This window comes from Pithys albifrons, chromosome 4 (assembly GCF_047495875.1).
Source record: "Pithys albifrons albifrons isolate INPA30051 chromosome 4, PitAlb_v1, whole genome shotgun sequence".
Classification (NCBI taxonomy): Eukaryota; Metazoa; Chordata; class Aves; order Passeriformes; family Thamnophilidae; genus Pithys; species Pithys albifrons.
This window is the reverse complement of record NC_092461.1, coordinates 91,770,739-91,785,786: the sequence shown is the minus strand read 5'-3', so window position 1 is coordinate 91,785,786 and position 15,048 is coordinate 91,770,739. Positions and strand designations below refer to the sequence as shown.

Below are 15,048 nucleotides of genomic sequence, written 5' to 3'. Positions count from 1 at the left end.
TAGAGAAAAAACAACAGTCAACCAGACAGATTTAGTGAACAGATATTAGTGTTTGACCATTCCTGTGGACAGATGAGAAGGAGTGGAAGTGAAGTAGTAAATCTGAGCCAGAAAAAAAGGAGCTGGGAGTGGTGGTGTGAAAGTGTTCTAATTTTTTTGTTAGTTTCTCACTATACAAACCAATTTTAATTGCCAACAAATGAAACTGATTTTCTTTACGTTGAGTATTTTGCCCATGAGAGTAACCAGTGATCAGTATTCCTGTTTTTATCTCAGCTCCTGAGATCTTCAAACTATTTTTCCCATCTGTCCCATTGAGGAGGGGGAGGGAGAGAGCAGCTGAGTGGTCATTTGGCTACTTGCCAAAGCTAAACCACCATACACTTCTAAAAGGTAGTAACACCTATTGAGAACTGTATCAATAATATCACCATTGTAGTGGCCACAGTGCAGAGCAAAATCAATGACCCAGTGTTAGGAAGGATGTCTGCCAACAGGAAACTCGCATTCAACTCACCTCTGGTATTGACAAATGCTTTGAAGGTCTTCTGTACAAAGTTTTCTAATTACTCTTATCATTAAGTGATTCTAAATATAAGATTTTTCCTAGGAAGAAAAGCAAGAGGGTTTTTGAATCCTCTTGTGATGAAACTATAACTACCTGAAGGGAAGTTCTAGCCAGGTGGGGGTTGGTCTCTTCTCCCAGGCACTCAGCAATAGGACAAGGGGGCACGGGCTCAAGCTCTGCCAGGGGAAATTTAAGTTGGAGATCAGCAAAAAATTCATTCCAGAGAGAGTAATCAGGCATTGGAATGGGCTGCCCAGAGAGGTGGTGGATTCACCATCCCTGGAGATTTTTAAACGCAGGTTGGATGTGGCACTGAGTGCCATGATCTGGTAAAGGGACTGGAGTTGGACCAAGGGTTGGACTCTATGATCTTGGAGGTCTTTTCCAACCCAATCGATTCTATGATTGATTCTATGATTCTATTCTCAAGAAAAATGTCAATGAACTCAGGGAATGAACTTTGACATCATTAACATGGAAAATATTAGTATTTCTATTTTGAAGACCTAGACTCATAATTTCTCACACACAACTGTTTGACGTAAAAGCAATTTCTAAAGTTGCTACAAATGTTGTCTTAAAATGAGCAAAATTTTTACCTTATTTTTGTCCTGGGTATCCACTTCTCCAGGTGCCATATGTTTTAACAACAAAGCTAAACATTTTGGGCTCTTGTGCCGTGTAGTTAAGTGTAGTGGTGTCATATCCTCCAAGTCCTTCTGCATCCAGTTCCCTCTACGAGCCAGTAAAAGTTTCATGAAGCGGTAATTTCCCTGGGTAAAGAAAAGTATCAGAAATTTATTTCAATTTATCAAATCAAATGATGATACTGTTTAGATATATTTACTGTTGTATTGCAGTGCCAACCGCTGCATCAACAAAGCTCTAAAATCATCCAATACAATTTCCTTGTTAAAAAACATGAACCCTTCATTTTTAAGCCTGTTGTGCTACTTGGTATGAGGTAAGTATATTCCATCAGCAGAGTGTGTAAGACAGCTCAGTAATACCAAAACTTCTGCAGTAATATCAGAGTTTCTTAACTGTTTAACATCAGTAATCATCATGTAAAAACTGAAATAAGACCACTACATGCTGGTTTCATTAAGGGAAACAGTTTTCAGATGAGAAATAAAACTATGTGAAAAAACATGAAGAAAGAATACTACTTTCAAAATGAAAGTAAGAAAAATAACAGAGAAGGATTCAGAAAAATAAAATGTACTCATCTGAGTAAGTAGCAAATATATGGAAAAGAGATTGTTTCTTACATTTTTAAATTGGGAACTGTATGAGCTTTGATGTACAGTATGCATGATAAATGGATGGGACAGCTAGCTTTGCAACACATCCAAGATGCACTCTGGACTTCCACTATGTTTTCAAAAGAAATAATGTAGAAATGCTCCTGTGACCAATAAATGAGGGTGGATCCCAAAGAAACCAATCTGGCTTTATTTCTCAAGTCACTGAAGAAGCCAGTCAAAAATTTAATGTATGATCATGCAGTCATGAAGAAGCTGTGGTGATTTAGTAGTATAGCCAGGCTTGACTTGCTACTGCTCCTTACTTGGAGGTTATTTTCCATATAACAGAGATGCCCTGTACAACATTTTGATGCCTTCACTTCACAAAGTCTATTGGGTTTCTCAAATTACCTTCAGTAGTTAATTTTGAGTGGAGGACCAGCAACAGCTGGAGCAATAACTCAATCCAACAAAACATGTAGACCTACCTTGGGTGATCAGATTTTAAACACCCCTTTTCTTTCCCCACTACTAACTTCTAACCTTTCCTAAAGTGAGGAGTGTATTGTCTCCTGATTTTGCTCACTGCCTTCCAAAGTTTCTCAGAATATTGGTTTTTGCCAATTTCACATATAGACAATTACCTATAAATATAATGAAAATGGAGAGCTCAGAAGAGAAGATAAATTGCACAAATTCCCCCGCAATCAGGGAAAAGCTGGAACATTTGATGAAGCATTATTAGACAATGTACACAGGAAAGGTGACACTCAAATCAATAAAGTCATGTCTTTGGAGTTTTCTGCTTATGGAACCACCTGCAAATTAACATACTTCAGTCTGCTGCAATTCTTTTATAAATCCTGTATGTTAACTTAGTCCCTTTAGGCTGTCTTTAGAAAAACAATGGAAAAAGGATAACCAAGTAGACAAGGGCAACCAGTGCTAATGAACGGGGGCACTTCTGTATCTCATAAGACTCAGAATTGCAAATTGCTTTGCCAGCAGAATGCTGGGGTGGAGACAGGCCAAAGGATTCCAGAGGCCCCCACAGTATCCAGTGCCAGGGCATGGAAACATTCAAGTTTCCTTTTTCAAAGCAGCCTTAAACACTGGAAGGGCATATTTTACATATATTACTGTTCTGGTTTTTGTCTAATAGAAATGTAAGACTGGAGCTTTATGTATGCAGAATGGATTTCACCAAGTACAGCCAAAATAAATAAATGTTGTCTTTTCCCCCTTCTACACCATTTTATTTTAAAATGCAAAACAGGGAAAGCAAATCATGAATGAGCTCAGACAAATTAACCTCTTCCTTCTTCTACCATTTATTGTCATCATTAGACCTTGCTCTTCAATGAAAGCCTACAAGAAAAGTCTGCCAAAAAACTTACCACAAACCTGTCTGAAAATGCAAACTTCTCTTGCCAGAGACAGAATGGCCACGGCAGCATTCAGAGAGACAGAAGTGACCCAATAAATCTCTTTCTTCTGTTGGGTGTCAGGGAAAGCACAGCCTGAGGACTTTGTGCCTTTAATGCACAGACACACATCAAGGCATACACTGAACTACAGGGGCAGAACAGCAAAATGACTGCAGAGCTACTAATCCACAGAGAACACGCTCAAAACGAATTCAAGACAAATTTGGGAATGAGCCAGGCATGAGAAAATTCCTCATTACCACCATTATATTTTATAGGTAAATAGAAGAAGAATTTACAAAACTCATTAAAAAAACAAAAGCGAGCAAAAAATCTCAATGTATCATGATGTGGTTGGCAATTAGACTGGAGGAATACAACATTAAATAACTTGGAAGAATATTAGTCTTGGAAGAAATACAGCTGCTTCTCTCCATCACAGAGGATAATGCATTTGGTTTGTTTTCAGTATTTCCTTCTCAAAGTGCATGCATACCCATGAATGAAAAAAAAAATTATTTTCTCTTGTTGATGGATACTTACTGGAAGATTTACAAGTATATTCTACTTTTTTAATGAATTCCAGTGTAAAGGGGACTTTAAAAAGCTGAAATAATTCATAAGACTAATGAAACATGCCTTTTTATTATAAGAATTTCTTTCCATATACTGTATTTTACTTTTGCTGTTACACATTTTTCCACCAGTTACTACTACATTATTCTCTTCCATGCTTAAACACCAACAAATCCTTCTCTTTAGCAAATGAATCTGTAATAAATCTCTTCATTCTGAAACACAAAAGATTCTGTTTCTTCCAAATGATTTTTTTTAAAAACACCACCACAAAAACACCTGTACTTACATTACTTATTTGAATTGTCTTATTCTGACTTACTTCTGCTCTTACTTCTGACTGCTGGTCTTTTCCTTAGTAATACCATGAACATTGTTGTGTTTCTTTTATTTGTTAGAAAATTATACCATCCTTTTCAATGACAAGGGAAAAGTTCCCCACCTTCAATTGATTACTGCTTAAGTTTGTAAATATGCAATGTATCAACATGTCTTGAAGGCAGATTTGATTTAGGTCTTGCTAGGTGGTGGGAGAGAAAATGTATGCCTAATCTCAAAAGCCAGTTCCTTCATTTTTATGAAATTCTTGTGTATAAAAAGTCTTCAATCTTGCAAGGTCTTACTCAAACATTGCACTTGATTGACCTACACATTCCCAGGCAGCATAAAGCACTTTGAACCAGTCTATGGTCTCTTATCATTCATAGTGTCTCAAAAATGATTCAGTTATACAGTGAAAACATTCTGAGCAAACAGGATTAAATACTGGTACAGAAAAGTCAGTTCCTAGTAGCCAAAATTTACCATTCCAATGCCGATTCCTTTAGATTCTGTTAAAATCGTATTTTAGCCAAAAGACTCAACTCTGTATGCAAACTACAGCACAGTTTCAGAGAACCCCTGATAACTAACTTCAGCATAATCAAAAGAAATAGTCCTGCTATTTCAAAATTTCAGCCACATATACCAACTGCAATGGAGTATAACACAGTTTTCAGCAGACAGACAGTTCAATGAGCAATCAGTGCTCTGTCATCAAGCAATGACTTTGAAAAAAGTTCTGGACCTCAAGCTTAACCACTAAGCAGTCAGAAAAACTTTCCTGAATGTTTCAATAGAGAAAACACTGCTGAAAAAAAACCATCTCAGGCAGAATTGATGAATTTGCCAGAATTCAATATGATTCTATTGGAAGGAACTGATTCTAGAGGGAAATTGCCAGTAAACTTTTTCTGGACCTACAAGATAATGTGGTTATTTCTTCATTAGTCTTAAACAACTTTTTCAATCTATTTATCTACCAGGCTTGTTGAGAAAGGGTAGTGAGAGAGCAGCTGGGTGGGCATCTGCCAACCAGCCACAGTCAGGTCATCCCATATGGTCACCTAAGTGAAAGACTAAAGCAAAACAACAGCTCTGTTCTGATAACAGTGGTATTATGATTAGGCTGATACTGAAATTACTGGCTGTATTACCAATGTACTAAAACCATCAACTTCACTCTTCACATCATGCTACTCTGTACAGTCCACAGAGTCCTGCTCTAAGTCACCCAGTCCCCACCTGTCTGTTTCAAACGCTTCCTCAGAACTTGGCCCATGGTACCTTCACTCAGCAATGGGAAGACTAGGGAAAGAACATTTCATTTTCCTTTTCTTGGATCAACAGCAGTCCTTTTCCCCAGCAAACTAATGAGGAACAAGAGATCTGCTGTGTGACTGAGCCTAACATGGCCATATGGGTATCAGGAAAGACAGTGATTCCAGCATCACTGCAAAGCAACTCCCAATAGCTAAAGCCTGTTCTGGGTCAGGTTTCAGCCCTTCCCCAAACAAACAGACACAGGTTCCTATTGGTCTGCTGTCTAAAACAGTTCAATAGTAGTGCAACAGTTAGAGCAATCATATTTTTGTATTACTGTTGGGAAGGTTTAAATAAGGTTAACCACCTGCACTAGCTAGCTTTCTGGCAACAGGGAGCAGAAGAGACCAACCAACCTAACCCAAAAATGCTACCATAAAACCACAGCTATGCAAATATTTCAGCACCCAAAACGAAAAAGAGGATTTGGCAGTTTTTGTTCCCCACCTGGTATCTAGCAGTATAATAAAGATTCAGAGTTGTTAATGGATTTTTTTAATTTACCTTTTCAATATATGTAGATAATTTAATACATACTAAGACACAGTGCCAAAGCCTGAAAGTCATGTTAACACAGAGCTAACAAAAATTGCTGCAGCTAATTCTGTTTCAAGCGGACAGTTTTATTCTTCATGTAAGCAAAATTCCTCCAGAAATTTCTTAGCATATACAAGTGTTAACCTACTTAACAAGTGACAGGTTGTTCTCTGCTCAGCTGAGAGATATCATGCCTGTTCCCTCTGACACCCAGAGCGCTGAACTTGCCAGCACAGAGGTCAGGTACAGTGCTGTGCTGCATCTGGCAGCAGGTGGCAATGCCAGCTGTGGCAGTTGAGATCACCTCTCAGCCATCAGGAAATGAAAGAACAGCTACAATTAAGTATGAGGAACATTTGACTTCCTCTCCTCTTAGCTGACTAAAAAGTGACGGGTTTCTGATCCAGAATTGAAAGGAAACTTCTTTCTGTGAACTGAAAGTCAAAGTCTGTAACAGCAATAGGGACATTTAAACATCATATAAAATACACAAATGTAAAAGCCTGGATTTCTGAGTGTTGTTATATAAAATAAAACACCATATGAAGTGGAAGAGTCGTTATCACACTGATGTCAAGTGGGCACATATTGAATGAAACCACAGTTGTCTCCTGAAGAGTCATTAAGTAGAGAAGGGTGCACACACTTTTCCACACCACAGCTAACACTAAAAGACAATAGACAAGCATACACATTGATAGAGCAGGAACCAACACTCAAACTTTTAATATTCTTTCTCCTTATATTACTTTCATTTTGTATGTCTAAACCCTCAGTAAATCAATATCCCATCCCTGTACCAGCTGCAGTTCTAGAAGAAATGGGGAAAGATTAAAGGGGAAAATTGAACTATTTAATCTAAATACTAAATGAATGTCAGCATATCAGTTTCACTGTAGTCTAGACTGCCATTTATTATGCACCAACAATCAGGAATATTTTGCAGAATCCCAATAAAATTCTGCTGGGCATTCAGAATGATGAATGACACTTAAGTACTTTTCACAGCAAACTTTTAGTATTTCAGACACAGACAAACTTGCTTTAAACAGTTAAAGGGTTCTAGAAATGTTCTGCTGATGTGCAACAGAGCTCTGTGAAAATCTATTTCCCTTCTCATCCCACTATTTCTTGGTGAGTTAACTTGGTCATTTTATAACCATGTGCTTCCCAACTCTGACTAACCAGTTCTCCTGCCCTGTACTGTGGATATATGTCCAACGTTACACTCTCAATCTTTGTATTTTAAAAGCATACTACTTGGGCAAATATAACATCTTTTATAAAGGGATAAACTGAGCTGTGCAAGGCAAACCTAGGAATCAGAGGAATATGTGCTTCTCCCCAAACACCAAAAGCACATCCATAGATAGGCCACCATCACCTTGTCACCAGTGGGCTCAAAGGGGCCAATGCATGCAGATAAATTGCTTATTTCACTATTAATTGTCAAGAACACATGTTAAAAAACCCGTAACAATTCTAATCCATGTGAAATATTTAATGTGACTTGAAAGACTGATTTGAAATAATTTATAATGTAGTGCACACAAACTGACTACTGTCACAGCACAGCTATGCTTGATTTTCAGAATACCTACAATAGGCCTGTGAGAATTTAGTGGACTGTAAGGGTTGCTAGAGAACTAGGGAACAGGCAGCCCAGCATCTCTATACAACCTCTTGGTAAACATGGTAGGGGCCATTAAAGAGAATGCCAAGCTGTTAAACCGTGAAGATGCTACTTTGGCTCCAATTCAAAATTACGTATCTGCTTCCTCAGTAGTGGGAACACACAGACTAAAAGAACATAAACTCTTACAAAAGAGATGGTTTCTAAGGACTCTTCATTGCTGACAATCATAAGCACTGAAGATGCAATCAGAGCATATACTTCAAGCAGAATAGAAAGCCTTAGAAATATTTACAGATAAACCACAAATTAGAACTGAAGGCTAAACCTGACCCTCTGGATTAGTAAATCCATCCTCCAGCACCATGGGGAGTAAGAACATCTAATCCTTTTCAAAAAGTCCCAGAGATTTCTTTTAAGTGGAATTACAGAGTTTGAGATATTTTTTAATCCCATTTCTCTAAGTTTTGGGCTGGGGCTTTTAAGTTTGGTGTGTTGGGGTTTTTTTAAGACAACACAGACGAGCACACACTTCATTCTTCTACTCATGAAAATCCAGTGCGGTTTTTAAAATCTAAATAAGCATTGGTCCTTTTATCTCAGTAACAAAGAATAAACCCTACATCACCCACAAAATATCATCACCTCTCTGCACTCATTCCATTTGGAACTCTTCTGTTTTGAACACAGGCAAGCAGACATTACAGGGCGTACTAGAAGAGGTCCCCCCAAGTACTCTACTGAATCACAATGATACTTGTCTACTGCTAGTGCATAAATCTTGTCAGAATATACAAAAAAAGGCACTTCCTACATCAATTAGAACACTGACATCCTTCTTAGTAATTTTCAAACAATAAATTTGTAATACATAGAACAAACTGTTCTGTCCCTCCCTTGCTCCCCTGACTCACATTTTGGACTACAGCATTTTTAACCATTTCAATTGCTTTCAGTATTCTCATTCTTCTGGCATTTTAGCCACCATCATCTTTGACAATAATGCTTAACACTGTGAAACTCTTCCGTATCCTTAAAAAAAAATACTACTTGTGATGCTAAGTTTGTTATGAAAAATATTGGCTGATATTAGATTCAGGTGCCACTGTTGAGAAATTCTAATACTGCTTTGTGATCTTAGAGTTCATATTTCAATTCTATTTGTTTTCACTTAATTTTCAAATGATAATTTACCATACCCTTACATTTCGTGTCCGTATTTCCCATTAGGCTTGCAATTTTCCTCCTAGCACTAAGTTAATATTTTCTACAAAATCAGCTGGATATATATCCGGTTAGTCTCAAAGAATTTACTGCTGACAGGGTGGGGCACATTTTACCCAATTTGCTATTTATGTTTGCATATTTATCTCCATATAATTTTAAATTCTTATATGCTTCTGATTCAAAATACACTACTTCTCTCAGCTGCTTTTCTTCCTAGTTAAAACATTACTCATGGGTATTCAAAAATGTTATTGAATACCCTAAATCCTGCAATGTTACAATTCCCAAAGAGTGGTTCATTCATTAAAACTCTTTTGCACCTTGTCCCTTGCTGTTTCTGTACTATTAGGATGAGATTTATCAAAATTAGGCACTAACTACTGACCACAGTCCCTAACAGAGAACACTGAAGCAACTAAGGCTGGTCAGCAAGTGCACAGAAAAGTGCAGGCAAGTGGTAAAATGAAAGTTCCCACAAAATCAGAAGCGCAAAGGTCACCCTGTTTAAAGGGGTGCACTTTTAGACAGCAGAGAAAGAGCAACAATGCACCAAGTCCACCATCCATGACAGAAAGAATTTGAGAGATCGGATAATTATACATCCCACCACAGTTAATAATTTATTAGGCTATTAAATTTTGATTTTTGAAATATATTCATTATTAATTAAGCAGCACTTGGATGAGACATTTTAGCAAAATTTTCTCAATATTCTTTAGTGGAAAGAGAGACTATTTAACAATCAATAAATCCTCTTCAGAGGAATATAATACATAATTCAGTTACTTTTACTCTTTCATAAACAGAATAGCATAAAACTACTACAGTTGAATTAATTGCAAAGATAAAACATCTGCTGTTCTAATACTACACCAATCATTGCATGGGCAGTGATTATACTTTTATTGTCTTTAAATATTATTACTGGTTTAATTTTCCTTTTTAAACTCTTAAATAGTATTTAATAAAGTATAGCTGGATACATAACATTATCTTGAGAACAGGAACACTAATTATACCATAGGTTATTACACACATATTCACTGATCCTTTGGCTTAGACCCAGAATAAGAGCTGGAAAGGTACATTGAAATCTACCATACCAGGCACTCATCTCCTTTTCCAGAGAAGCACATTCTGCCCCAAATATACTAGTTCTTATTCTAAGATAAAGAATACCCTGAACAACAACAACAAAAAAAGCCAAACCAGAATGGCATGATCTTTTAACAGTCAGATTAGATGTTAAACCTTTCAAACCTAGGACTCCTCAAAAGCTGGAGTCAAGACTTCTTACTTATGTCTGCAACACAGAACTGTCTATACTTCTTCGTAGCAGCATACGAGTTTCTAAAGTCAGTAGAAATCTATATATTGACAAATACTAAATCATATTGTGCACTCAGACACTCACTGAGGAAAAATATGTGCAAGACAAAAGTAATTTAGATTTGAGCTTAAAACCCAAGCAGAACACAGCAGCACTTTGCACTGCATTAGCACACTTTGCCAACAGAGTAGCACAGGTGCTACAGCTGAAGTTGAGAACAGCTCTTTGGCTCAGATACTTTCAAGAAGCAGTGAAATTCAAAAACCTTGAACTCCTTAGTTACTAGCTAGGCCTTTAACAGATAAACACATCCACGAGGTTTCTCTTTAATAAGTAACCTGCTTATCTCCATAGAGTAGACACTGCTGTCTCTGACCTACTTGATCTTACAGGAGATACTTTTACTCTATATACACATACACATTCACTCTCTCTCTCTAGTGAGGAGCTGCTCAACAGAGGATGCTTCACCCCACAAACAGACTTGGTCACAAATTTTCAAAAGCCAGAAATTTTAAAAACATTGGAAAGAAAAGGATCTGTACATGTGGTTTCTTTAGAAGTTGTTTCATCTTTTAGCATCCCTTAGAGAAGAAGCGCATTCTAAGAACATCAGAAACAACTTAGAATGACATGGAGCATATGAAGGACTTTGTCACCAACACCTACCAAGTTTAGTAGCTTTTCAGGGAACAAATTAAGCACCTACAGAAGCAAAAGCTGTTCTACCATACTTCTAATTTTATATATACATACACACACACACACAGAGTTCCAAAAGCAACTGAAATATCAAAAGGAACATTTTGATATGCTTGTATTATCAGTTAACTACCAGAAATCTCACAAGGATTCTTCAGAAGAGAAGTTATTAAAGGAGAAGCCAGCAAGTAAATACATGAATTTAATTGCAAATAAGAACTATTTCAATTTGTAAATTAACACTTGTGATTTGAAATATCTATGCATTAAATAGTGAAAGCTTAATTTCTAATACACTGAAACTGAATTAATATTGCCTGGTGACAACAGCTATAAGCCTTTTAACATATATGACTGCATCATTCTTACACTCCTTGAATATCAGTAAACTATTTTTAACAGCTCCTGAAAAAAAACGAAGTCAATATAGCTACTTAGATCCCAAATTTCCAGCTAAAATGAGTAAAGTCTCCATCAAAGTATCAGGCTGTTTCTCTGGTTATCACATGCTATTTTGCCATACAACTTCAACACACAGAATATTCTAATTTGAGCAAATAAGTTTGTGACGACGTTTCATATAAATTTTGAATATATATAAATATTAATACATTTTAATATCTTTTAAATTTCAAATGTTATCTCATGAATACAAAGAAATTAGAATCAGGGACAAGATCCCAGTAACTTTTTCTTCCCCAACTCTGCCATAATAAATTTATTTTGATGTGTAAACCATCAATAAGAAAAAGAATTCTATTTTATCCATAAATATTACCAGTTTGATTAATCATTCTTCATTAAAACACAACAGCAAAAATGTTGTCACTGTTCAATGAAACCACACCAAGAGAAAGGGTGAATAAATCGAACTATTTAATAAAGGAAGATGATCATATTAATCGATTTGATAGAGAGGTTTGATAAATACACTGAAGTGTTTCTATTAAATGTGACAGTTATAAGGACATTCTTAATCCTTTTGAATACTCCTTTCACCCTTTGGGACATACATGTGGTACACTTGAAGAAGACTTAGATGCTGAAGGTCATAATTCTTAGTTCATTTTTTCTGTATACTATTTACCACATCATGAACAAACTCTGCAGAGGTAGTAGAGAAACTGCTCTCTGCACCCCCATACCAAGGGGCAGACAACAGTCAGAAGACTGGATTTCCACCTTTCAATCCACAGTAAAGGTTCTTTGGGATGAATGTGAACAACCACTCCCTGAACACACAGATAAAATACAACAATGTAAATGTTATTAATTATAAGGAGATAAACCAAGTATTCATTCTAACTCCAAAACCAATTTAGTCACAGTTCAACCAGTTTAATTAAAGAAAACTTGAAATTAAGTATTTAGGTAGTTTTGAGTAAAAATTAAAGGTCATCACTAGATAATCTTTAAGGTCCCTTCCCATCCAAACCATTCTATGATTCCACAAAAATGAAGAGTTAACTCCTTGATTAACAATGTAACTGAAAAATAAAAATAAGTAAAAGAAAAACTTTAGGATGGAAAATTAAAAAAACTAAAAAAGAAAAACTTTACATAAAACTTTATGTATTGTTTTATACGTAACCATTAGCAATCTTTCATTGAACTATAGTTTTGAAAAAACCCCAAACAGACCATAAGCTCTCTATTACCTCTGCATGGGCAAGGATGATGCCAGGCCTTCTATCTAACAAACCACTGGTGTGCTTAAAAATGTGATGTTTTGCTAATCCTTTCAAGTCAACCACGACAAAAACATCACTGATTTTTGACATTGGGTTTAATCTCACAAAGTACCCTTTAAGCAACCTTTGTTAGCAGCATTCTAGACTTGAAAGTAAAACACTCAAGTGGAGAAAAACCTCTCGGACAGCTGAACAGAAACTTTATTTACCAGTTTCCAAGCTGAACATGCTCATCTGTCTGGCAAAGCATCTGAGGTAATACATCAGCATGACTTGAGGCCAGTTCTGACTATCAGACATTCTGAGTGAAAGCAAGGCAGTGTCTCAGCTAAGAGCACTTTTCCCTAAAGCCTCTTGCAAGATTGGCTTCAATATCTTGGTTTCCATAGGAATAGACAGAACTATCAGCTGGCACACAGTTAAAGAACACAATAGACAACTGTCCAATGCTGTAAAAGCCAAGGTAAAACTGTTTCCCAGTATAAGTCAAAAGAAAATAGGTGCTAGTCTCTTACACCCTTTGCCCTCATTTATCCATGGGCCTGTATATGTTGTTTCTGTGTAGTGTTCTCAGTTCTTCAGATCCAAATGTTACAGAATACCTATACAAACGAGGGGCTTCCATGTAAAAAACACTTCAAGAATGAAAATGCAATTAGCATTCTCATTTCCAGTTGATCTCTTCCACTGTTGTTGCACTTGTTTTCCTGTAGTGTTCTTTTGAAGTCATTCAGGCAGAAGCACCCACAACACACCATCTCTGGGGATTTACGACAAAGCCTGAGACGCACCATCCGTATTTACAGGATCACTGCCCACCTCTTCATAGGCAATCAAAGACTAGGCTTTCAAAACATACTGTATTTCAAAATATACCAATTTGAAAGATTTGTCAGAAAGTACTGACTCCGTTGTCCCCAAAAATATGGGTACTACAAAATATTTACTACCTTCGTTTTCTTCATCTTTATGGACTGCTGGAAGCAACAATGCTTACAAAATGAAAACTTTGCATATATGTTCCCATGGGTTTTTTGTTACCATTTTATCTGCTGTTTTATCTGTCTTATGTGTCTTACATATATTTCAAATAACAAATCATTATGTGAAATAATTGCAAAACTATCTATCGAATTCTATTTGATGAGAACAGTCCTCCAGACACAGCGAAGTCTCCAGAACTATTACAGAAGTAGACGAACAATCCATATTGAAAAAAACCCAGCAATAAAGGTAGGTGTACTCTTAATTTGAATAATTATTAAGACACTTCAGGCTACTTTTACATAAGGCAATATTTTAGCTTCTATAGATGTTATAGTGATGTTTGAGATTTAAAATGAAGCCATAATCTACTTACAATATTGGTAAATAAATCAAAGCCTTCATAAGCTACTCAAACTACATCCCAGCAGTAATAGAAGTACTAGATTTATTTCTCTTTGTTCAGACTACAGGCAGACAAAATAACAATTCAAGGCTGGTGCTGCAAAGCCTTCCCAAATCTATATACCATACTAACAATGTTGAAGAAACATGGTGTATATCTCTTTGTTTAAATGTTCCCATTAGAAGGCTGAACATATACAGATAATATTTGTAAAATGAATCAGTTAATATTTCAGTAGAAATTACTCCTTGTTAATAAAAACTGGTAGCATTCGCCATTAATTCTTCATTAGTAAAAAAAGTGTAACAAAAGAAGGGTTCTAAACTGCTCTACAAAGAGACAGAAAATGTATAATCTTAATGGGTAAGTTAAATTAGTTTTCTATTTTATGAAATGCTGACATTAGCTGTTGCTTTTCAGGCAACAACATCATTTGCTTATGTAGTTCATACATACCCGTTTTGACTTGAGGGCAATTCACTTAATTCTCTTTAATCAACAATTTAACCAACTGTTTACAGACAAAGAGAGAGACAAATGAAAGATTAGTGCTCCTGGAACTTGTGGCTGCCCATAAGATCTGAATTTATTTTTCAAATACTTTCTATAGCAGTAGCCTTGCATGCTGAAGACATCCTATCTAGTACACTATTGATTCAAATGACAAGCCTGAGCATCAGATTAAGGACGTGTCAGACACCTGATAGAAGATTCCTGGAGATTTCAACAGGAAGGTGTGCTGTTTCAAAATGATCTATTGCTGGCACTACATTTAGTGAAGCATATGTGGAAACATTTAGCACAAAACTAATTCTCTTAAAATTAAAATAACATTTATAATCAGTGAAAACAAATACCTTCACTTTTTACCACAGAACAGCTTGCAAAAGTCACCTTATTCAAACAGAAATCACCCTATAGTTCACAAAACTGAACTAAGCCAGACTGATGAGCTAATACTAGAGATAGTCCTGTTTTAATTTGTCAGTGCCAAATCCAGACACAAACAAGTAAGTTGTTTCTCAGTCCCAACAACAATATTTCTTTTTGAACCATTAAGGATCAGTTGTGAGGTCAGA

The 15,048-nt window shown here is 36.3% G+C and overlaps 1 protein-coding gene across 4 annotated transcripts in view; it reads right to left on the bottom strand.

Moving 5' to 3' along the window:
* Positions 1 to 15,048, bottom strand: part of INVS (inversin) — a 95,161-nt gene that overhangs the window by 52,829 nt on the left and 27,284 nt on the right. For all 4 annotated transcript variants that reach the window (XM_071554967.1, XM_071554968.1, XM_071554966.1 and 1 more), the window contains one exon: positions 1,168 to 1,341. In XM_071554967.1, coding sequence (XP_071411068.1) covers positions 1,168 to 1,341 — 174 coding nt within the window. The remainder of the gene's footprint in view (positions 1 to 1,167; positions 1,342 to 15,048) is intronic.